A 24,928-nucleotide genomic window follows, 5' to 3' on the forward strand; every position below is an offset into this window, starting at 1 on the left:
ATCTGGCACAGTGCCTGGCACATAGAACATACTATATTACTTGACTGTTTACAACTATATTCAGAATTCAGCATAGTAGACATTTATTAAATGTTCATTAAATGAATGCTAATAGGAGTATTAAATAAGAATAGATTGGATCACCATGACAATCATCATACTAGAATTCATTTAAAGACTTCAAGAATATCTTTATTGTAATAAAAATCAGTGGGATTAAGGAATATATATATATATATATATATATATATATATATTCATATATATTTATTTTATGGACTATTTGTGATCAACCTGCAGTAGAACCTTCTGAGCTCTTTCTGATCTGATCACCCATAGTAGGACAAACCTAGCTATAGAGAATTCTACAGATTGTCATTAAACATTATATTAAAAACAATAGCAAATGAGGCAAAGTATATTTTACCAAAATGTTACTTTCTGGTAACAAAGTATATTTTACTGGCAATTTATAACTACAAAGACATATATTTTTTTTTAAATTGACTACAAATATTAAAAAGACTAACTCCATTTGAAAAAATGCACTTAAAAAATCTAATTAAAAAAACCTAGTAACATTCTAACAAAATATTAACAATAATACTAAGTTCAATGAGTTACAAAAATAGTATTATAGTATCACAGAAATTGTGGTGATTATATGATGTGGGAAGAAGTAGCTTGATTTTATTATGAGAACACTCACTTTTAAACTATATATATATATATTTATTGCTTTTGTGTGTGTGTTTTATATATATATACAGCTCATCTAAATGATTTCTTATTTTAACTATTATTTTACCTACTGGCTTCTACAAGCCATATTTTAAACAGAATTAGTTCAACATGTCTTTGAAATACAGTGTTATATTTTTGCATTTAAAAATGGTGATAGACTGCATCTTTAAGAGAGAGTGGAAGGAAATCTGTATTATCTTTAATACAGATTTCTGAAATTCTGGGATTTTTTTGTTTTGGCTAAGAAGCATTCTATTTCATACTGCCCTGGGACTTGTAGTGAAAAGCAAAAAAGAAAAAATCAAGGAAAATAAAAGCAAAACAGAACACCAAAGAAATAAGATTAAAGACAATTCAGGGATGAAATTTTACTCAGCAACACCAGAAAAAAACTCTAAATATATAAGACTTGAAAAATTACCCAGTTGAGAACTTTAAAAAAAAAAAAAAAACAGCTTTCTTACTTGAAAATAAAAAAAAAAAAAAAAAAACTTTACTGGGGACGAGAAAGAAAAAAATCAACACAATGTTGGTTGACAGAGCCCATATAGTGTCCAGAGCAAAACAGTGAAATCAAAAGGATAGGAAAAATAGGCTCTTTGAGGAACACCTTCTGAAAATCACTCAAATTATAGAAGTGAAAACATAAAGAACACCAACTAGGCAGGTAGGTGGTGCAGTAGATAGAGCATCAGCCCTGAAGTCAGGAAAACCTGAGTTCAAATCTGGTCTCAGACACTTAAACACTTTCTAGCTGTATGAACCTGGGCAAGTCACTTAACCCCAACTGCCTCAGCACCCAAAAAAAATCAACTAGTTCCACATCTCTGACACATTATTCATCAGAATAGTCTCTCAGAATGGTCTTTTTTTTCTGTCACTATCCTTTGCCTACCAGTTCTGTCCATTACTTTTTTTGGGCCCTAGTTAAAAAATTAAACTTTCTCTAAAAAAGCTACTCCTGATAGACTCTTCATTCTGATCAGTTTATACATTATATTCAAGATGTTCATACAGTGCTATACCAATTTTATTTCATAATTATTTCATGATTGCTCTCGTTAAGTAGTATTTCCTCTCCTCAAATAAAACAAGCTAATATATCCAGTGTTCAGCAGATAAAACACTTGTTTAACAAATGAAATGAGGTATAATTTTTAATTCAATTCAATATTTATTAAGTACCTACTATGTTATCCAGCATTCTACTTGCCTCTATAGTGAAATGCTCGCCTGTTGGGCACGTCCTGAAATACTTTGATCTGGGAAGAAGAAAAAAATTTCTACCATTAAGGAATGCAATTCAGTTCACAATATTATTTTATGTAACAGGATAAAATCATTTCCTTGAGTATACCTATAAAACTTCAAACACTTCATATAGTCAGCAAACCATAACCACAATTTCCCCCCATAAATGTCAGTAAAGCAGACTCTTACATTATTAAATTATATTGTTAAATGTTAAATTATTAATACATATATTAAATTGTCCTTTAAATAGTTATTTCATTTAAAAAAGAATCTTAAAACAATATTTTAGTTAGCTATTAACTGAGTTTATATGGCACTCATTTACTAATATTAATTCATGACAGAAACATTACCCAAAACAGATGAATAATTTCAAATCTTTGCTACTATTCTTTTACCTTTTTATTTCAATAGAAATATTTTGCCAGAAACTATGTCCCTAAAGCAGAAAAGGTACCTCCTAAAGCCAACATCAATATGGACTATTGTATGCTTTTTATATAACATTAAACACAATTAGTTAAAAAATCATATTCAACTGACATTTACATAAAAAAAAAAACAGAAGCATTTACCACAAATTTATCATTGCCATAGTTTACAGCATAAATACAAGTTGCCAAATAAATAAATTAGTTCTTTTCCCAAGATGTCTAGTACTTAACAATATGGTAGACCTAATTGTTATATAATAGACCTAATACTAGATCTTTTCAAAAAGGATTATTACTAAAAGCAATTTGTTAAAAAGCAATATTATCCTATTTTTAGTCAATACAATTATCAGCATAAAAGAAGCTTTAACATCCAAAAGTGCCCCTGATTTAAAACCCATCCTTTAAAAATTACAATCAGGTTATAAAATAAATCCCCATAAATCCTCAGCATTTTTATACATCACCAACAAAATCCAACAGCAAGAGATACGAAGAGAAATTCCATTCAAAATAACTGTTGACAGCATAAAATATTTGGGAATCTATCTACCAAAGGAAAGTCAGGAATTATATGGGCAAAATTACAAAAAACTTTCCACACAAATAAAGTCAGACAAATAATTGGAAAAATATTAAGTGCTCCTGGATAGGTCGAGCAAATATAATAAAGATGACAATACTCCCTAAACTAATCTATTTATTTAGTGCTATACCAATCAGACTTCCAAGAAAATATTTTAATGATCTAGAAAAAAATAACAACAAAATCCATATGGAATAATAAAAGGTCGAGAATCTCAAAAGAATTAATGAAAAAAAAATCAAATGAAGGTGGCCTAGCTGTACCCGATCTAAAACTATATTATAAAGCAGCAGTCACCAAAACCATTTGGTATTGGCTAAGAAATAGATTAGTTGATCAGTGGAACAGGTTAGGTTCACAAGACAGAATAGTCAACTATAGCAATCTAGTGTTTGACAAACCCAAAGATCCTAACTTTTGGGATAAGAATTCATTATTTGACAAAAACTGCTGAGATAACTGGAAATTAGTATGGCAGAAATTAGGCATGGACCCACACTTAACGCCATATACCAAGATAAGATCAAAATGGGTCCATGATTTAGACATAAAGAACAAGATTATAAATAAATTGGAGGAACATAGGATAGTTTATCTCTCAGACTTGTGGAGGAGGAAGAAATTTGTGACTAAAGATGAACTAGAGACCATTACTGATCACAAAATAGAAAATTTTGATTACATCAAATTAAAAAGCTTCTGTACAAACAAAACTAATGCAAACAAGATTAGAAGGGAAGCAACAAACTGGGAAAATAACTTCACAGTTAAAGATTCTGATAAAGGCCTCATTTCCAAAATATATAGAGAACTGACTCTAATTTATAAGAAACCAAGCCATTCTCCAATTGACAAATGGTCAAAGGATATGAACAGACAATTTTCAGATGATGAAATTGAAATTATTACCACTCATATGAAAGAGTATTCCAAATGCAAATTAAGACAACTCTGAGATACCACTACACACCTGTCAGACTGGTTAAGATGACAGGAAAAAATAATGATGATTGTTGGAGGGGATGTGGGAAAACTGGGACACTGATACATTGTTGGTGGAGTTGTGAATGAATCCAACCATTCTGGAGAGCAATCTGGAATTATGCCCAAAAAGTTATCAAACTGTGCATACCCTTTGATCCAGCAGTGCTACTACTGACTGGGCTTATACCCCAAGGAGATACTAAAGAAGGGAAAGGGACCTGTATGTGCCAAAATGTTTGTGGCAGCCCTGTTTGTAGTGGCTAGAAACTGGAAAATGAATGGATGCACATCAATTGGAGAATGGTTGGGTAAATTGTGGTATATGAATGTTGTGGAATATTATTGTTCTGTAAGAAATGACCAGCAGGATGAATACAGAGAGGCTTGGAGAGAATTACACGAACTGATGCTAAGTGAAATGAACAGAACCAAGAGATCATTATATACGTCAACAACGATACTATATGAAGATGTAATCTGATGGAAGTGGATTTCTTTAACATAGAGAAAATATACCTCAGTTTCAATTGATCAATGATGGACAGAAGCAGCTACAGCCAAAGAAAGAACACTGGGAAATGAATGTTTTTGTTTTTCTTCCTGGGTTATTTTTGTTTTTCTTCCTAGGTTATTTTTACCTTCTGAATCCAATTCTCCCTGTGCAACAAGAAAACTGTTTGGATCTGCACACATACATTGTATCTAGCATATACTACAACATATTCAACATATATAGGACTGCTTGCCATCTAGGGGAGGGGGTGGAGGGTGGGAGGGAAAAATCGGAACAGAAGTGAGTGCAAGGGATAATGTTGTAAAAAAAAATTACCCTGGCATGGCTTCTGTCAATAAAAAGTTATTATAATAATAAAAAAAAACTCAGAAAAAAAATAAAAATTACAATCAAGGCAATTCCCTTCACATTCCAATGCTTCCCTTTACTATCCATCTCAAATAACAAAGCAGGAATTTGAAAATGACCTGGAAATTGGTTAAAATATTCCTTTTCCTTTACTGACTTCCCCAGAAAAATAAGAAACTTTAGAATTTGACTTTGCTTAATTCATTAACCATTCTAGTATCAATAAATAAAAGTAGCACCATGTGCGGATAGAACTGCTTAAAAAATAAACACAGTGTTGGTTGACAGATCACATCTAGTTAATGACTTTCACATGGGATAATAGTAAACAACAAAACATCTATAAAGAGGCCAAACAATGACAATGGTTGGAACCATGTTACATGAGGAACTAGAAGAAAGATGTACCTCAGTTCACACCTCTCAGATTGCTTAAAATGAAAGAAAAAAATAATTGTAACTGTTGGAGGGGATGTGGGAAAACTGGGACACTAATACATTGTTGGTGAATTAGTGAAATAATCCAACCATTCTGGAGAGCAATTTGGAATTATGCCCAAAGGGCTATCAAACTGTGTTTACCTTTGATCCAGCAGTGTTAGTAACATCTCTAAGTCTGTATCCCAAAGAGAACCTAAAAGAGGGAAAAGGATCCACATGTGCAGCAGCCCTTTTTGTAGTGGCAAGGAACTGGAAATCGAGTGGATGCCCATCAGTTGGGGAATAACTGAGTGAGTTATGGCACATAAAAGTGATAGAATATTATTGTTCTACAAGAAATAATGAACAGGCTGATTTCAGAAAAGCCTTGCAAAGACACAGTAACAAAAAGATTACGTGATGATCAACTATGATGGATTTGGCTCTTCTCAAAAATGTGGTGATTCAAAACAATTCCAATAGATTTGGAATGGAAAATGCCATCTGCATCCAGAGAGAGAACTATTGAGACTGAATATAGATCAAAACATAGTATTTTCACATTTTTGGTTGGTTGGTTTGTTTTTTTTCTCTCGTGATTTTTTTCCCTCTTTTGGTCTGATTTTTCTTGCACATGATAAGTATGTTAACATGTTTAAAAGAAGTGCACATATTTAACCTATATCAAACTGCTTGTCATCTTGGGGAGAGGGAAGATAAAAGAAGGGAGAAAAATTTGGAACAGTCATACAAAAACTAATGTCAACAGCTATCTTTACATATATTTGGAAAAAATAATACTATTGAAAAAAAGATGTCAGCTTAAAAGTGAGGCATAGAAAAAAAAATTAGGCCTTTTCAAAATCTTGAATTTTGTTCTTTATTTTTAAACCATGTGAAAGAGGACAATTCTCTGTTGTTCTGTGAGATACAACTAGGATAAAGGAATGGAAATTATAAGAAAACATTTTATTTCAATATGTAGAAAAAACTTTGAGAGCAATCAAAGCTATTCAACAATTGAATAAGCATGGGAGATTCTAGTCCTGAAAATTAAGACAGGATTATTCCATTTATATTTAATATTCTGAATTGACTTAAGATATCTGATAATGAAATAAATCAACTAAAATGTCAATTGAGTCTAAATTCTGAAATCCTATAATTCCATACATAATCTAAAACTATAAATCAATAAGAATACTTTAAAGTTTTTTAAACAGAACATTTCTGGCAAAACAAATATTTCATAATAGAGGAAACAAAAATAAATGGAATTCAGTATGCAGGGACAAACATCAGTAATAGATGGGATAATACTTTAGACACCTGTAAATTGAGAAACTTATCATGAATCACTCACTTAAAGTGGGTCCTTTGTTCCCTAGGACACAAGTGTAGTTGTTGAAGTTTATGTAGTAATTTAAAGTTTTAAAAGCTTGTTATTTTTGATCCTCATAAGAATTTAGAGATTATTATTTCCATTTTACAGATGAGGAAATTAAGTCTCAGAAAGGCTTAAGTTCAGTTCTCTTAGCTAACAAGGATTAGAGATAATATTTGACTAAAAATCAAATGAGTAAAACAGAGATATGCTTAATTGGGGAGGGGGTAGTGCTAAGTGTTTTGGATTTGGATTCAGAAGAGTCTTGGCTGATGTACAGGTATATATATATAATCTTGACTCTGCTGTTTACTACCCATATGAACTTGGGCAACTCACTTGAGCCCAATTTTCTAAATGAAAAGTTAAATTAATTTAAAGTAAGGTCATTTTCTAGCTTCATTGGAGGATCATCATTGCCAAGATCATGAATCAAATCACAGAGATAAAAATCAAAAAATGTATCAGTGAGAGGTAACTGGCAGAAAGTAAAGGAAAATACGCCAGAGTATCAATAGTTTTATATTGTTATCCCAGTTCTGAAATGAACAAATTATTTATGTTCAACATGGGATGCTATAGTGCATTAGCTAAAAAAATTCCAACAGCAAAACATAAAATTGGATTGAAAGGGAAGAATAGATATAATCATTAGAAATGACTGCAAAAGTTCAAGAGTTTATTTGTCTAAACTGGTGTGATAGCAATGGGAAAAGTGAAGCTGAAGGCAGGATGTAGGAATTTGAGTATTTATTTAAAGAGGCCACAGCAGTTAGAAATGATAAAGGGGAAAGAAGGACGGTAACTGGATTTAACCAGTGAAAATCAATTTCTGCTGCAGAATTTTACCTAGAAGATGGACCAAAGTTGCTGCTGTTTCTATTAGGGGTTCATAAGTTCAATGGTAGTGAGTTCATCTCACTAAAAGTTCATATAAATAATGGATGACCCCTTGCAGGAGATATTTTTACAAGGAAATTCCAATCAGGGAAGGGAATGGACTAGATGACTAGTCTCTTCCAACTCTGAATCTCTTTAATCTTTGAAAGGAAAGCTAGTATCCAAAACTTTTTATACTAAAGTATATTTCAGAAGCCAATGCAATAAAAGACTAAGGGAACTGTGGATATTGATTCAAGTGAAGGAAGAAATGACAGAAGCTTTGTTTTATTTAGCCCCTTTAACACTTTTATCTTTAGTGATGGGAGGTCTCTAGAAATGATGGTTTCCCCTTCACCAGAAGTTGTCAAGCAGTAAAGTTGGACAATTTGGCAAAAGTACACTCAAACTCATTCCACATTATGGAATGTTTCTTATGTAAGGGAGTCTTGTGCTATAAAATTTTCAAAAAGCACTGGGTTGGGAAAGCATACTCATTCTGGTCAATTTGAGCAACATCTGTAAAATGAGAAAACTGGATAAAGGTCTCTAGAAGTCAAAGACATAACTTTGTATAATTCTAATATATACATCTTTCTAAGTATTTTTTCAAAATTACTCTAGTAGCTTTCCATATTTTCTGCATCACAACTCTGTATTCAGATAGTTAACCCTTTAAAAAAATCTTTTCTTCCCAGATCTACTTATTCTCACAAATGGACTACTGAAGGGTAAACTGGGTAGGTAATAGCAATTGTATTTATTTCCTTTGACACTGGACATCCACCAATGTGTGTGTATATGGAATCTTTATATAATATATGTGTGTATACACATACACACTATATATATATATATATATATATATATATATATATATATATATATATATATATTCTCTTTTGCTACGTATACACCAATTCAATGAAGTTTTCTTTTTCTTTTTCCTTAACTCTTCCTTCAAGCTCAGACTAGGGGCCATTAAGGGCAAAACAAAGGCAGGAATGTGGCACTAAACTGAATTAAGGCTGAACTCTTAATAATCTTTCTCTGTTCCGAATATTCTTCTTCAGGTATAACTACATAAAACTCCTTTTATTGACTACTAAGCATTTTACAAGTATTTACTTCATTCCAATATTGAAATACGAGGTACAATTTAGAAATTTAGAAGGTTCTTTAGCAGACACAGAGATCCAAACCATACACTAAAGAAATTCCCACTATAACACATGCAATCAGTATTCATCTAAACTTTGCTTTCAGACCTCTAAAGAGAGGGAACACACCACCTCTCCTGACAGGTCATTCCATTTTTAGAAAACTCCTGACCTCAGATTAAATTTATATCTCCTTGAAACTTCTACCCATTATATAGATGAGAGTAAAAGGTTACGTGACTTGCATAGTCTGATACAACTAGAAACTGTTTAGTTTGAAGGTTTGAAATTATTGATTCCTCATACATACTATATTCATCTGAAATACTCAGAAAGATGTATACCATGCTGACTCTAATCTACAAATCATTATTTTAAAAAGTGCCTATCTGATTTTTCTATTCCTTTTTCATAGATTCCAAGTATAATAAGTCAAAGTTATCAAATTGGGAGAGCTGCTCTAAGCAGTCATGAGGAAAAAAAAGTATATAGAAGACAAAACTAGAACAAATTAGTTTAACATACAATACTCAAATACAAATAATCCTTCACTTATCAGAAGTCACTTAACTGATAGTCTGAGGAATTTAAAAGCCAAGATGATATCACAAAATGATAATATTAAGAAGGTTTCTTATTTTATGCATAATTTTATTAAAGTTAGGACATCTATTTTCCCAATTCAATATTAATGGAAGCCTGCTAGATGTAGATGCATATTAATATCAAAAGAAGTAGATGCATATTAATATCAAAAGAAAAAAGAATATTAAGACAGCAAAGGAGGCCTAGGTATTTTCTTATTACCCATTAACTCTCAAAAATCTCCCCAAAGAGAAATTATATCAGACAGAGCAACTGTAGTTGTTTTCATAGCCGAAGGAAGCAAAAATGGCAACAAAAGCCTTATGGATTAATGGTGGAAAGCTAATCTTTAATAGTGATCATTAAGTATCCCTTCTCCATTAGCCACCATACTTTAATAAGATGCACAAATTGGTCCTCAGATTTATATTTTGGGGCCCTCTCAGGCTTCCAATTCTCTTGTTACTATCTCTGATAATACATACCTTCTTATTCTTCCCCTAGCACCTATAGCAGTAATAAGCAGTCTTCAATTCTGCTCAGTAAGGATGGGGAGAAAAGAAAGGTATCCTTTGCCAGAGTGGTCCCTACATTAAAGCAACTCAAAGTATCAGAAACTTTGCTCTGAATACCCTTCTCCAGACACTAACTTAATCCATACCTAGAGAAATAAAGAATTAAGATAACTGTATCAGAGTTGTACAGTCCTAAAACAGACTGAAATCCAAATGAGATCAAGTCAAAGGAACCTGGATCAGGAATACCTGTTCCTGGATCTAAAATCCAGTCCTGGGAGCAGAGGTACAAAGAGGGGTAAAACCTAACATCAAAGGGAAAGGAATCAGGAAGTTAACAGGGGAACATAAATGAAAAAATCATAAAAGGAATAAAATTTAGTTACAAAACTTAAAGTACAATCAGATAAATCGACAACGAAGGTATCAAAATTAAAGGAGATATATCAAGATATCTAAAATATTAAAGAGTTCTCCATAGATAGTGTAAGTTAAAAAAAATCAAACCAAGACCTGATTAAATACGGAATCATGTGGAGTTGACCAAATCAGAGTAGTATATGACAGAATGGATCAAGAAATCAAAACTGTGAGAGAAGAATTTAGATCAAAATAAATGGCAAAACCTAAGGCAAAACATAGCAACATAAAACATACAGCAAAAGAATTAATTAGAAGAAATCTTGAACCCACGCTGACAATTTCTCCAAAGAAGTGAGAGAACAAGACAATAGGAATAGAAGTATATGTGACCCAAAGAGACTCAAAGAGAAATGTTAGAAAGAACATGAGATCTATATAAATCATTTAAAGAAAATAGGTATCCCAGGAGAACAAGATAAGTCAAACAACCTAAAGAACACAAGAAAACTTGCCAGAATTTTTAATACAGAAAACAAAGAAGATATGAACATAATCTACAGAAGCATGTCTAGGACAAAAAGAAAAGAAAGAGGTTTGCAAAGGATTTGATAATAAAGAAATGGGAGTAAGCAAGAAAGAAACATGTCAAGTAAAATTCCAAAACTGAGGAAAGGATTGTCGAAAATAAGAAGGGTGAATCTTTAAGGGTGACAAAATGAATTAAACAAATCTAATTGTAGGGACAAACAACAAAATCCTTGGTCAAAAATGGAGGAAACTATAAACTTAATAATCTAATAAAATAAAAGACTGACATATTGGATAAGAAAACAAAACCTTGTAATATATTCCTTACAATAAAAAGAGCGAAAAATTGAAGATAACAAACCTTAATATAAAAAGAAGAAGCTGCAGGGTCAGGGAACTATTGAACCAAATTTCTTTTATAAGCAAAATGTAGTCTTGACACCAAAACCAGAGAAGGATAAAACAAAGGAGACCTAAAGACCAATAGAATTAATATGGATTCAAACATTTTAAAAGAAATGTCATCAAAGATTATAACTATGTATCCAAGAAATTATTCATTTTGAACCAGGAACTTAAGGATGGTTCAAAACTTGAAAAACAAACACATCCAAAATGATTATCTCAAGCTTTTGATAAGTACCAGTTACTTGTAATACATAAAGAAGCCAGGATACTCATCTTCCCTACTATTACTTAATAAAGCTTTCAAAAGGCTAGCAAAAATAATTAAGACTGTACAATGAAAATAAAGGAATAAAGGTATAAAATTATCCTTATACGTTTATGACAGTGGTTTATTTATAAAATCCTAGGTCATCAATAAAGAAAACAACTCATGTAACAGCTTCAACAAAGTTGTAGGCTACAAAATAAATTCCCCAAATTAACAGAATTTCTGAGTAACACCTACTCTACTTTGCTATTCTTCACATATATCATTCATCTCAAATTTTTGCCACCTATACTCCCATTCTTGGAATTTTCTTCCTTGATACTACCTTCTAACTTCATTTAAATCTCAGTTAAAGTCCTGCCTTTTGAGGAAAAAAAATGCTTTCCAATACCGCAGGGGTCCTCAAACTTTTTAAATAGGGGGCCAGTTCACTGTCCCTCAGACTGTTGGAGGGCCGGACTATAGTAAAAACAAAAATTTTGTTTTGTGGGCCTTTAAATAAAGAAACTTCATAGTCCTGGGTGAGGATAAATGTCCTCAGCTGCTGCAGCTGGCCCACGGGCCGTAGTTTGAGGACCCCTGCAATACCCCTTAAATGCTTGTGCCTTATCTCTGTGATTATTTCCTTCACACACACGAGTATATATATGTACACATATATACATAATACTCATATGTTTGTACTTAACGGTTTTCTGATTGTTTCCTCCATTAGACTGTGAAGTCCTTGAACAGGAAAGTTTTTGCCTTTCTTTGTATTCTTAGTGCTTAACAGAGTACCTGGTACCTGACCTACTGAAAAGACATTAATAAATTCTAATTGTTAACTACTATGTAATAATAATAATAGGATAATAAAAACAGTAATAATAAAAATGAAAATCCCTTTTGAAACTAAGTACAAGATGTATAAACATGTTAATAGCTATAGAAAAAAAAAGAAACTCACATAAATTCCATTAAAAATAACCACAAGATGCATAAGATCTTTGATAGTCAATCTACTTAATATATAGTATATAGATATAGTATAAATTACAAAATGATCCTTAAAGAAATAAAAGATAACAAATAGTTGAACAAAGGAATGAAGCATTTTAGTCTTTACTATGTGCAATAGTTCCTCTAATGAGGGAAATAGCAGACATGGAAGATTTCAACTACAAGTGACGTGAAGTGCTTAGTAAAGTGTTTGGTATATCATAGTAAGTACTATTCTCCCATGACTTGGTTTACTCATATGCAATGACATCTAAGATCACTTCCAGCTCTGAATGTATAATTGAGTCGTCTCCTCAGAGTCTTCTATTTCACATATTTCGTATTTATTTCTACCTCTGTGTCTTTGTTCTTGTTGCTTCTTCCTCATGCAATGATCAATTGTTACCACTGGGTATCAAAGTACAGGAAATTCATCAGATCCCATGTCCACAATAAATGGTCAAAGGTAATATAGAGATCACAACAAAAACATTTTACTGACAGAAAACTTACTATTCAGGAACCAAAGAGTCCTAAGTTAGGCCTGCCCACTGTAGGGAGTCCTAATCCCTAGTCTTTTCAGACTTAAATATATCAACATTGTAAAGAAAATTCTATTTATTAAAGGAAATATCCTAAGTGTGGGCAAGCATATTATCTTTTAACAGGGCCTTATATTTTGGCTCTACTTTAACAGAGAACATGTGTGTGTGTGTGTATATATATGTATATGTATATACACATATAGGCAGGGGCCTCACTTTTCCTTTCCAGAGCAACATGAAACAAATTAATAATTAAAATTATTGAATCAAAAACTTTCCCAACACACACACACACAAAATGTAAAAAGAGAAAACAGGTAAAAAATGGGAAAAAAAAAAAAAAAAAAAAAAAGGCCAGAACCCAGGAAGAGCTAAGGATTAGTCCAAAAAAAATTTAAAGGTGCTTTAAAATCCTGATTTTCCCCTTCTTAAACTGATAATTTCCCTAATGGTAAAAGACTCAGAGTCACAGAGTTTGGGAGTTGTCTCCATGTGCTACAATCTGGGCTCCACAGACTGTCCCCTGCCCATTTGAAACAGACCTGTTCTGAAGTTCTTTCAAGGTTTCTTCTAGGAATGTGTTGAACTCCAAATATTTGTGGTTTCTTTGACTCCAAAACCATCTTAGAGGTTATTGGTTTGAGAGGTCAGAGTAGGTCACAGAAAATCGTGTCTGCTCTCTGCCATCTTGGCTACACACCTCTCAACTTTATTTTTAAGGAGTTATATATGCTTCCATTTCACTAAGACTATTTTGTAATGAATTTTATTCAGATAATTTCTGTGTTTTCTTTTCTAAACCCTCTTGTAAAGTTCTCATTTCCTTTCCCCATCATCTTTCTTCCAACTCTTTTTTAAGATCTTTTATAATTTCTTCTAGAGAGTCTTGTGAGATGGGGATTATTTTATATCACCCTTTGGAGCTTCATTTGCAGACAATCTCTCCTCAGGGTTTGAAATCTGTTCTCTTTCACCATAAAAACTATCCACAGCCAGAGTTCTTTTTGCTTTTTTACTCATTTTTTTTTTTTTTAAAGTTGAGACCTGCTTTTAGGCCAAGTGAGATTATCCAAGCTTCCTCTCCATGTGGCAGCGCTGACTGACTTCAAGTGCTGGAGAGGCATGGCCAGGCATTGTGGAATTCTGGCATTTTCAGGGTTCTCTATTTACCTTTTGTGTTTGTGTTGGATATTTTGTAACTTTTCTGCTGATCTACTGGATTGCATCATTCAGGGCAGCAGATTCCCTCTGTGGATTCTCCAGCCCACAGAGGCCCCACCACCCTGAGTCTGAGCTGTCTATACTTGGTATCTGTGCTCAACCTGATTGTGCTTAGTCCACCTCCTTCTGCAATTGAAAAAGACCTTTTCTGGAGAGCTGTGAAATTATCTTCTGCTGGTAATTTGTTTCACTACCAATATTGTTCTGCCAGTCCAGAATCAATTCGGAGGTTGGATTTGCTAATTAGTCTGAGGGTCATGGGAGAAAGTCAGAAAGAAATATGTGTCCTCTCTGCAACCTTGGCTGCTACCCACTCTTGTAATATATTTTAAAGAAAATAATTCATGACATTACATGGAGTTCTGTCTGTATTTAATATTCTTTAGTTTTAGGGTTTATTTGTAATTATGTCAGAAAATAGGATCATGTAGTATACTTTTCTGAGTGGGAATGAAACCTGCTCTCTGTTGCTTCAGGTACCATCATTTTTTCCACTGGAGGCTTAACTGATTGCCCCTCTATGGCACTTTGATCATATAGGCTTAAACATGAAGAAATTTGATTATTAGCTCCCAACAGTGGTCACATCTAGGGAAAATTGATTTAAGATAAGTGATAAAAGATTGCCGAACTTGAGTGCTTAGAAGGGAACTCTTGAGACTTAAGAGACTAGCAGAAGATTATACTGAGTAGCATAAGCAGAATTTGAAGACTTATAATTCCTGTCTAGTATTTTATTATCATCATTTTAAAAAATATTACACTGAAATTAGTTTTCTAAGTTAATTTTCAGTGAGACTTAAGTCCCATTGAACCCGTATACTGGGATATAGTAAACTGGCACTAGTCCCTGTTGTGTGAAGTAAACTAGCAAAAATAAAGGTAATTAATATTTCTACTATTGACCTGATAATTCTCCTCTTGAAACATCTTCCAATACTCCAAGGAAATAACTAAAAGCAAAATACTTTTTAAAAAAACATCAAAAATAATTTGTATATGTTAATTCTGAATCCCTTGATTCCCCATTTTTTTTTTTTTTAGGTAATCAGGGTTAAGTGACTTGCCCAAGATCACACAGCTAGAAGGTATTAAGTATCTGAGGCCAGATTTGAAGTCAGGTTCTCCTGACTTTAGGGCTGGTAATCTATCATAGACACAATCAATTTCATCCAAGAGAATTGACAATAATGAGACAACATACAAAAATTTGTGGGATATAGCCAAAGTGGTAATAAGGGAAATTTTATTCTAGATGCTTACTTGCATAAAATAAAGAGAAGATCAATGAATTGGGCTTGCAACTAAAAAAGTTAGATTAAAATAACTATTAAATTAATAAACAAAACTAAGAGCTGGTTTTATGAAAAAACAAAAAAAGATAAACCTTTTGTTAATTTGATTAGAAAAAGCCAAGAAAAAAATCAAATTGTTAGTGTCAAAAATGAAAAAGGACAAATTTCCACCAATGAAGAGGAAATTAGAGCAATAATTAGAAGTTATTTTGCCCAACTATATGCCAATAAATTTGATAATCTAAATGAAATGGAGGAATATCTACAAAAATATAGATTGTTTAGGTTAACAGAAAAGGAAATAAATTATTTAAATAATCTCATTTTAGAAAAAGAAATAGAAAAACCGATTAATCCATTCCCTAAGAAAAAATCTTCAGGGCCAGATGGATTTACATGTGAATTCTAACAAACATTCAAAGAACAATTAATTCTAATACTATATAAACTATTTGAAAAAAATAGGAAAAGAAGGAGTCCTAGCAAATTTCTTTTATGACACAGATATAGTGCTGATAGTTAAACCAGGTAGGGTGAAAACAGAAAAAGAAAATTATTGACCAATTCCCTAATGAATATTGATGCAAAAATTTTAAATATAAAATATTAGCAACAAGATTACAGAAAGTCATCCCCAGGATAATACACTATGACCAAGTAGGATTTATAGCAGGAATGCAGGGCTGGTTCAATATTAGGAAAACTAGCAGCATAATCAACTATATCAATAACCAAACTGACAAAAATCATATGATTACCTCAATAGATGCAGAAAAAGCATTTAATAAAATCCAACAACCATTCCTACTTAAAAAACAAACAAACAAAAAAACTAGAGAGTATAGGAATAAGTGGACTTTTCCTTAAAATGATCAGTAGCATCTATTTAAAACCATTAGCAAGCATCATATGTAATGGGAACAAACTAGAACCATTCCCACTAAGATAAGGAGTGAAACAAGCTTGCCCATCATCACCATTACTATTCACTATTATATTAGAAATGTTAGCTTTGGCAATAAGAGAAGAAAAAGAGATTAAAGGAATTAGAGTAGATCATGAGGAAGCCAAATTATTACTTTTTGCAGATGATATGATATACTAGAGAACCTAGAATCAATTAAAAAACTCCTAGAAACAATTCACAATTTTAGCAAAGTTGCAGGATACAAAATAAATCTACACAAATCATCAGCATTTTTATATATTACCAACAAAGTCCAACAGCAAAAGATAAAAAAGCAAATTCTATTCAAAATAACTATCAGTAGTATAAAATATTATGGGAATCTATCTACCAAGGGAAAGTGAGGAACAAAACTACAAAGCACTTTCCACACAAATAATATCAGACTTAATCAGTTGGAAAAATATCAAGTGCTCATGGGTAGGCTGAATAATAAAAATGACAATACCACCTAAATTAATCTACTTATTTATCAAATAAACTCCCAAGAAATTATTTTACAGATCTATAAAAAATAGTAACAAAATTCATCTGGAAGAAAAAAAGGTAAAAAATTTCAAGGGAATTAATGGGAAAAAAAAAGCTAATTAATTAAAGTGGCATAGCTGTACCAGACTTAAAACTATATTATAAAGCAGCAGTCATCAAAGCCATCTGGTACTAGATAGAGTAGTTTATCAGTGGAATAGGTTAGGATCACAGGACAAAATAGGCAATAACTATAGCAATCTAGTGTTTGACAAATCCAAAGATCCCAGCTTTTCGGATAAGAACTCACTGACAAAAACTGCTGGGAAAGCTGGAAACTAGTGTGGAAAAAAAATAGTGCTAGACTCACACCTAACACCACATAACAAGATAAAATCTAAATGGGTTCATGATTTAGACATAAAGAGTAATATTATAAGCAAATTAGAGGAATATAGGATAGTTTACTTTTTAGATCTGTGGAGAAGGAAGGAATTTTTGTCTAAAGAAGTTATAATTAGAACTCATAATTAGCCACCATATTATATTATATTGATTATATTAAGTTAAAAAGTTTTTGTACAAACAAAAGTAATGCCAACAAGATCAGAAGGGAAGCAATAAATTGGGAAATCATTTTTATATTTAAGAGTTCTGATAAAGGCCTTATTTCTAAAACAGAGAATTGACTCAAATTTATAAGAATTCAAGCCATTCTCCAATTGATAAATGGTCAAAGGATATGAACAGACAATTTTCAGATGAAGAAATTAAAACTATTTCTAATCATATGAGAAGGTGCTCCAAATTTGATCAGAGAAATGCAAATTAAGACAACTCTGAGATACCACTACACACCTGTCAGATTGGCCGAGATGACAGCAAAAGACAAGGATGAATATTGGAGGGGATGTGGGAAAACTGGGGCACTAATATATTATTGGTGGAGTTATGAACGGATCCAGCCATTCTGGAGAGCAATTTGGAATTATGTTCAAAAAGTTATCAAATTGTGCATACCCTTTGACCCAACAGTGTTTTTATTGGGCCTATCTCCCAAAGAGATCTTTTAGGAAGGAAAGGGACCCACATGTGCAAAAATGTTTGTGGCAGCCCTTTTCAGAGTGGCAAGAAATTGAAAATTGAGTGGATGCCCACCATTTGGGGAATGGCTGAATAAGTCATGGTATATGAATGTTATGGAATTGTTCTATAAGAAATGATCAGGAGGATGATTTTAGAAAGGCCTGGAGAGATTTACATGAACTGATACTAAGTGAAATGAGCAGAACAAGGAGATCATTGTACACAGTAACAACAATATTATAAGAGAATCAATTCTTTTTTTTTTTAATTATAGCTTTTTATTTATAAAACATATGCACAGGTAATTTTAAACACTGATCCTTGCAAAACCTTCTGTTCCAACTTTTTCCCTTCTCCCATCCCCTCCCCTAGATGGCAGATAGTCCAATAAATGTTAAATATGTTAAAGTATATGTTAAATCCAATATATGTATACATACTTATACACTTATCTAGCTGCACAAGAAAAATCAGATCTAGAAGGAAAGAAAAACCTGAGAAGGAAAACAAAAATGTAAGCAAACAACAGAAAGAGTGGAAATGCTATGTTTTGGTCCACACTCATTTCCCATCGTTCTTTTTGGGTGTAGCTGATTCTCTTCATTACTGAACAATTAGAACTGGTTTGAATCATCTCATTGTTGAAAAGAGCCACATCCATCAGAACTGTTCATCAGATAATATTGTTGCTGCCATGTATAATGATCTCCTGGTTCTACTCATTTCACTAAGCATCAATTCGTGTAAGTCTCTCCAGGATGCTCTGAAATCCTATTGGTCATTTCTTACAGAACAATAATATTCTGTAACACTCATATACCACTATTTATTCAGTCATTCTCCATCTGATGGGCATCCATTCAGTTTCCAGTTTTTAGCCACTACAAAAAGGGCTGCCACAAACATTTTTGCACATACGGGCCCCTTTCCTTTCTTTAAGATCTCTTTGGTATATAAGCCCAGTATTAACACTGCTGGATCAAAGGGTATATATGTGCAGTTTGCTAACTTTTTGAGCATAGTTCCAAATTGCTCTCTAGAATGGTTGGATTCTGTTGGAATATACTGGAGAGCTCTTGGAATACATGGGAACCACCTGACAGTGGCTGCTGGAGATCCAACCCAGAATGGATCTCCTCTTGTGAGAGGATGATACAAGGAGACTGAGAGGTAGTTGCTGTTCTCTGACCTCTGAGAGGCTGTTGCATTGTCTGACCTCTCTCCTCTTCCCTCTGACTCCAATTTATCTCATTCCCAGTCTTCAGACTAGGACACCTGTGTCAGCAAAGACTGCCTTGCAACTCCTTCAAATGTTATGATTCACAGCTGTGGAAGCTCTTGGAGAATTGACCTGTAATAGGAGTCGTTCACAATTCCACCAACAACGTATCTATCAGTGTCCCAGTTTTCCCACATCCCCTCCAACATTAGTCTTATTTTTTTCTGTCACCATAGACACTTTGACAGGTGTGTAGTGGTATCTCAGAGTTGCCTTAATTTGCATTTTTCTGATCAATAGTGATTTGGAGCACCTTTTCATATGACTATAGTTTCAATTTCTTAATCTGAAAATTGTCTGTTCGTATCCTTTGAACATTTATCAATTGGAGAATGGCTTGATTTCTTATAAATCAGAGTCAATTCTCTATATATTTCGGAAATTAGGCCTTTGTCAGAATCTTTGACTGTAAAAAAGTTTTCCCAGTTTATTGCTTCCCCTCTAATCTTAAGACAATCAATTCTGATGAACATGACTCTTTCCAACAATGACTAATATCAGTTCCAATAATCTTGTGATGAAGAGAGCCATCTACCGCCAGAGAGAAGACTGTAGGAACTGAATGTGGATCACAACATATAACATTCTCATTTTTTGTTGTTGTTCATGTGAATTTTGTTTTTTTACTCATTTACTTTCTTTTTTTTATCTGATTTCTCCTGTGCAGCAAGAGAATTGTATAAATATGTTTATACATACTGGATTTAACGTACATTTTAACATGTTTAACATATACTGAATTGCTTGCCATCTAGGGAAGGGAGTGGGGGGAAGGAGGAGAAAATCTGAAACACAAGGCTATGCAAGGGTCAATGGTGTCAAATTATCCGTGCATATGTTTTGAAAATAAAAAAAACATTATTATTAAAAAAAAAATGGAGTTGACAAAATGGATAAAAAACCCAACTTCCTGAAAAACAGAATTTGTGAAATGGAAAAAAAAAAATCCACAGAACAAAACAACTCATTTAAAAATTCAATTGGACAAATACAAAAAGAACTAAAAAATGTAAATGAAGAAAATAATTCACTAAAAATCAGAACTGAACAAATGGAAATGAATGACTCAATGAGATCAAGAATCAGTCAAGCATAAACAAAAAAATGAAAAAATAGAAAATGTAAAATATATTTTTGGGAAAACAATTGACCTGGAAAATAGATCTAGAAGAGACAATTTAAGGATTATTGGACTCCCTGAAAATCATGATGGGGAAAAAAAAGCCTAGACATTTTTCAGAAATCATCAAAGGCAGAAATGAAGGAAGGGTAAGAGGGAGTATCTGGTAGGCCATGCCATGTGGATGTAGACAGGTCAGGGCAGAATGTGAAAGGAGAAATTTGAAGGAGATAATGATGAGAAAGAAATTTGAGTTTACCCTTTCCTCCTTAAAGTAACTGATCTGGTGAGGGGTAAGAACTAACTGCTGCTTATCTTTGGGCCATCTAAGTGATATATTGCTCCTCTACTCACTGCCTCATCTGGTCTGAAGAAAGAGCAATTCTTAAGTAGATTCTATCCCATCCACTCTTTATAACCAAGGAATGTCCCACAATAAAACAAAATATAAAACAGGTTTTTTTAAAAAATTAAGTAAAGAAATTGTATCAAAACTTATTAATTATGGATATAGAAAAGTAGGTCTATAGCTCTATGAGACAATTTTAATAAGTCTTGAATGAATAATGTTTATGCATATTCTTATTGGCTCAGACTTTTCCGTTATTAACTCAAATTCGATCCTTTTAAATTTAGTGACTTCTTCATCAAGAAGTTTTGTACACAAATGTGCCTATGAAATAGATTTCTTTGATCTCAAATATACTCTATGAATTATCAACAAGCAATTTTTAAAACTGTTTTCCCCTTTACCATTTCTGTTGCCAAACTAGAGAGAGGCTGGAGACTATTTCCAATGTAACTCTAAGGAAAACATGTTTAGACTAGTGAAAATATCATTTTAAAAACCCAACATAAAGCACTTAAAAGCCAAACAAATGACTTTTTGGAACTTAAACCTCTCAGAGCCCATCAACAAATCTGGAAATTAAGTGAAAAGGATCTCTAAGTAGCATTAGCTTCTCCCAATAAATATCCTCAAAACTCTACCTCTTTTGCTCCATTGGTCAGGATATATTTCTCATAAACTTGGTTACTTAGCTTTACTCACATAAATTAGAAATAGCAAATTATGGATCTTCAAAATGACTGATGACAATTTAACAGGGAAAAGCAAAAAACCCCAAAATCAAAAAACCCCAGTCTTACTAGAGATCAATTTAGTCTACCTAACCACACAGTTTAAGACATTTTCAGAACCAAGATTCAAATTGCTCATCCCTCAACTTTTAGATAAGTTAGGATGTGTATAATGCATTTGAGTAAAAAAAAGTTACAACTTTTAAGACTGGTCACTTTAAGAATCGGAAATCAGTTACTTGAACTTTATTTTTATTCCTTGATGGTACTGCATGAGTATGTTCTGTAACTAGGCTGTATGCAATCTTAGATCTAGAAATCTATGTTTCAGGACACGCATAATAGTATATGACATAAACTAATAATATGGAGCACTGTAAGACTTCCAAAATACTTTTTTTTTTTTTAAAGAAAAACAATAGTAATAATAAGTTAGAATTCATAAAGTGCTTTAAGTTTTGCAAAGAACTTTACATACTTTTTTCATTCAATTTTTACAACAACTTTTGAGAGATAGGTGCTATTATTATCCCATTTACTTAGGAAGACAGCAACTAAATGACTAGCCCATATTGCACATCTAGAAAGTGTCTGAAGGTTGGATTTGAATTTGGATCTTTCTGACCCCAGGTTGAGCACCACATCACCTGTACACTTCAATAACCCTGTGAATTAAATACAAGAATGTCCCCTCATTTTATAAAAGGAGTAAACAGGTGTATTTGACCGCAGATGTCTTCAGTCTATTACTGTTAGGGATGAAACTAGTTTCAACTCTAGTTGAAACCTCAGGAAAGCAGTGAAAACTGCAGAAAAGTATTTTAGAAGCATTATTTTAATTCTCTTTGAAAGGGGCAATCCTAAAATTTTAGGAGTGCTGTGCAAAAGATACATGAAAAGAACTGGAATTTTGTCCATAAATAAGTTGCTCTGCAAGGAGACTAGACTGGGCGGATTGATTTAAATCCTACAGTGTGGACAAGGACCAGTATACAACTTCCAAAAGACTTCCAATAAAGTATAATGCTCCTCTTGCTGTCATCATTAATGTTATATGAGTGCCCAAAGGAAAGTGACATGACCAGTATTAGGTGTGTGTGTGTATGATGAACCTAAAAGTAGTGACTATAGCTCATTACTATTTTTTAAAATCTATTTTCCAAATTACTTTCCTTACAAATCTATATATAATAATCTCATATGTATACGTATACATAGATATGATGACCTAATAACTTCTTACTACTTCTTTTATTCTTATTTTTCAAATTCCTTCCGTAAAAAAATCATCTGCCACAAATTCTAAATCCTGATATTTTTAGAAAAGACGAATAAATAATTAAGTCCCATCTATATATAAAGACATGTATGCATGTATACATATAGTATCTTAAAAGTCAAAAGGCAGTTTTAAGCAGTTAGCTTAAAACTGTATTACCTTGTAACACCATATTTACATGAATATATGGAATAATTTGACTACAATTCATTAATATTTCTTCCACTGCTGTACATATCACTCTCATTAAAAACCCATTTATAATAGCCTCATATTGTATATTTGATACAGATATGTGTACATAAATGTATGTGTATACACACATATTTAGGATGGTCTAATAATTACTAACGGTAGCTTCTATTTCTTTTATTCTATTTTCCCAATTCCTTCCGTCAAAACTCCATCTGCAACAACTTTTAAGTCCTACGATCCCTTTAGGAAAGATGATAGGCAGCGATTAAATACTTAAGTCCCACCATTATAGACATATATTTTTTTTTATCCTCCTATATCCATACAGAGTTGTCCTAAAAGTCTCAGTGCAGTTTAAAGCCTTAATAGCTAGCTTAAAGCTGCATTGTCTTGTAACACCCTGTTCATATCTATATATTAAGGACTAATAATTAGTGACTGCAGTTCCCTTTTTGTAAAACTCTATTTTCTCAATTATTTGCATTAAAAATCTATTCGTGACACCCTCCAAATTCTAAGACCTCTGTAGGAAAGAAAAGCAAGGATTCAAAAGAGAAGCCCTGTCCTTTGGCTGGGTTTCCACCTTCCACCCAGGGTGTGTTAGGGCTTTGGAACGCACAAGCCTCTTTTCTGACAACTGAGCCTCTTTTCTGACATTTCTCACCAATGAGCGCGAAGGAGGATAAAATACAAGGTTGGCAGCGGAACCCAGGAGAGCTAAAAGTTGGGGAGAGAGGGGTCCCCCACGAAGCCCAAGCGCTGAAGAGGAGGAGTCGGGGGGTTGGCGCCCCTCCCCCCGGGCTTACCCTCCGCCACCGCCACGCTGGAGCCGTCCGGCTTCCTTGCGGAGGACCCCGAAACACTGCGTCCAGCAACAGTTCCCCATCGCATTGCCGCTCGTCGCGCCCCCGACCTCAAGACCGAGCAGGCCCGGCTTTCGCGCGCGCGCCCGCTCCCCAGCTCCGAACGCTGCAGTCGCATGGGCGCGAGGAGCCGCTAGCCAGGCAGGGTGGGGGTGGGGAGTGCCAAGAGCGGCGGGAAGCCGGGACGGGCGCAGAACAAAGGCGTTTAGTACTTCAGCAGCCAAGTGACGGCCGCGTGAGGAAGCGGAGCCTGAGCCTGGCCCCTCCTGACTTTCTTCATCCGTGCAGCGTTCCCTCAGTCTCTTCGGCCTTCCCCGCCCCCCCCCCCGGCACCTTCGTCGGCCACGTGGAGGAAACTGTTCCCTTCAGAGTCCGGCTCCAAGACCCCGCCCTGCCCGCACGTCTCCGGCCTCGCCCCCTCCTTTTTCGCTTAAACTCGCCCCGCCCCCGCCAGGCTCTCCTCTTGCTCTGAAGCTGGCTACGCTCCCAGAGACTGAGGGCTTGCATCACTTCCGGCGGCTGAGCGGAAATGTCTCCCCAGGCTTGCCGGAAGATTCTTTTTTCGCCTGCATTAACCCTGCCTTCTACTTTACTTTTCCCTTACGGGAAAGCAGGAAATTCATCGATAGAGCCTTCAAGAACTCCCACTAATGGTTTGGCTCTCTCGGCCCCGAGATAAGAGAGAGATGGATTCGAGAATAAGAAAAATGACAATAGTTTCCGTCCTGCATGTTCTCACTGAGGTTTTCACTCCTGTGATTATTGCATCCTAAGGGTTAAACAGCATCCCGGGCAATATTTACGCTTGGAAGATTAAATAGGATTCCAAAGGAATATTGTCTTTTGAGAGTAGTGGGATTACCGGGGTCAAAGGTTGACAGATCTCATTCACAGAAAAACATCTTCTGTAGTAAAGACTGGGAAACAAAGTAGTCACAGTCAGGAGCGCTTACACTTTGGGGGCCGGGATGGGGGAGAGAAGGAGAAGGCCCTTTTGGCATATTCTGATGAAGCCTATGCAGTCCTCAGAAAAAAATCGTTAAATGTACAAAAGTATACACAAGTACAAAGGAAATCAATTATACAGTGTGCTAAAAATCGTCTGCATTTTAATCAGTAACTTAATACCGCCCAAAGACTTGGGGGACACCTAATGTTGAAAGTTATTTTTTATT

The 24,928-nt window shown here is 34.0% G+C and overlaps 1 protein-coding gene across 6 annotated transcripts in view; it reads right to left on the reverse strand.

Annotated features, from left to right (window-relative positions):
- AP1AR (adaptor related protein complex 1 associated regulatory protein) overlaps positions 1 to 24,160 on the reverse strand; it is a 47,152-nt gene extending 22,992 nt beyond the window's left edge. The window contains exons 1-2 of one of the 6 annotated variants that reach the window (XM_031943445.1): positions 23,697 to 24,160; positions 1,934 to 2,006 (exon numbers count right to left, since the gene is read on the reverse strand). In XM_031943445.1, coding sequence (XP_031799305.1) covers positions 1,934 to 2,006; positions 23,697 to 23,776 — 153 coding nt within the window. In that variant the 5' untranslated portion in view covers positions 23,777 to 24,160. Of the gene's footprint in view, positions 1 to 1,933; positions 2,007 to 11,059; positions 11,804 to 23,696 lie in introns of those variants that run through there. The other 5 variants (XM_031943443.1, XM_031943444.1, XM_031943441.1 and 2 more) reach the window with 5 other exon arrangements.
- Positions 24,161 to 24,928: the final 768 nt, after the last annotated feature.

Source organism: Sarcophilus harrisii, chromosome 6 (genome assembly GCF_902635505.1).
Source record: "Sarcophilus harrisii chromosome 6, mSarHar1.11, whole genome shotgun sequence".
Classification (NCBI taxonomy): Eukaryota; Metazoa; Chordata; class Mammalia; order Dasyuromorphia; family Dasyuridae; genus Sarcophilus; species Sarcophilus harrisii.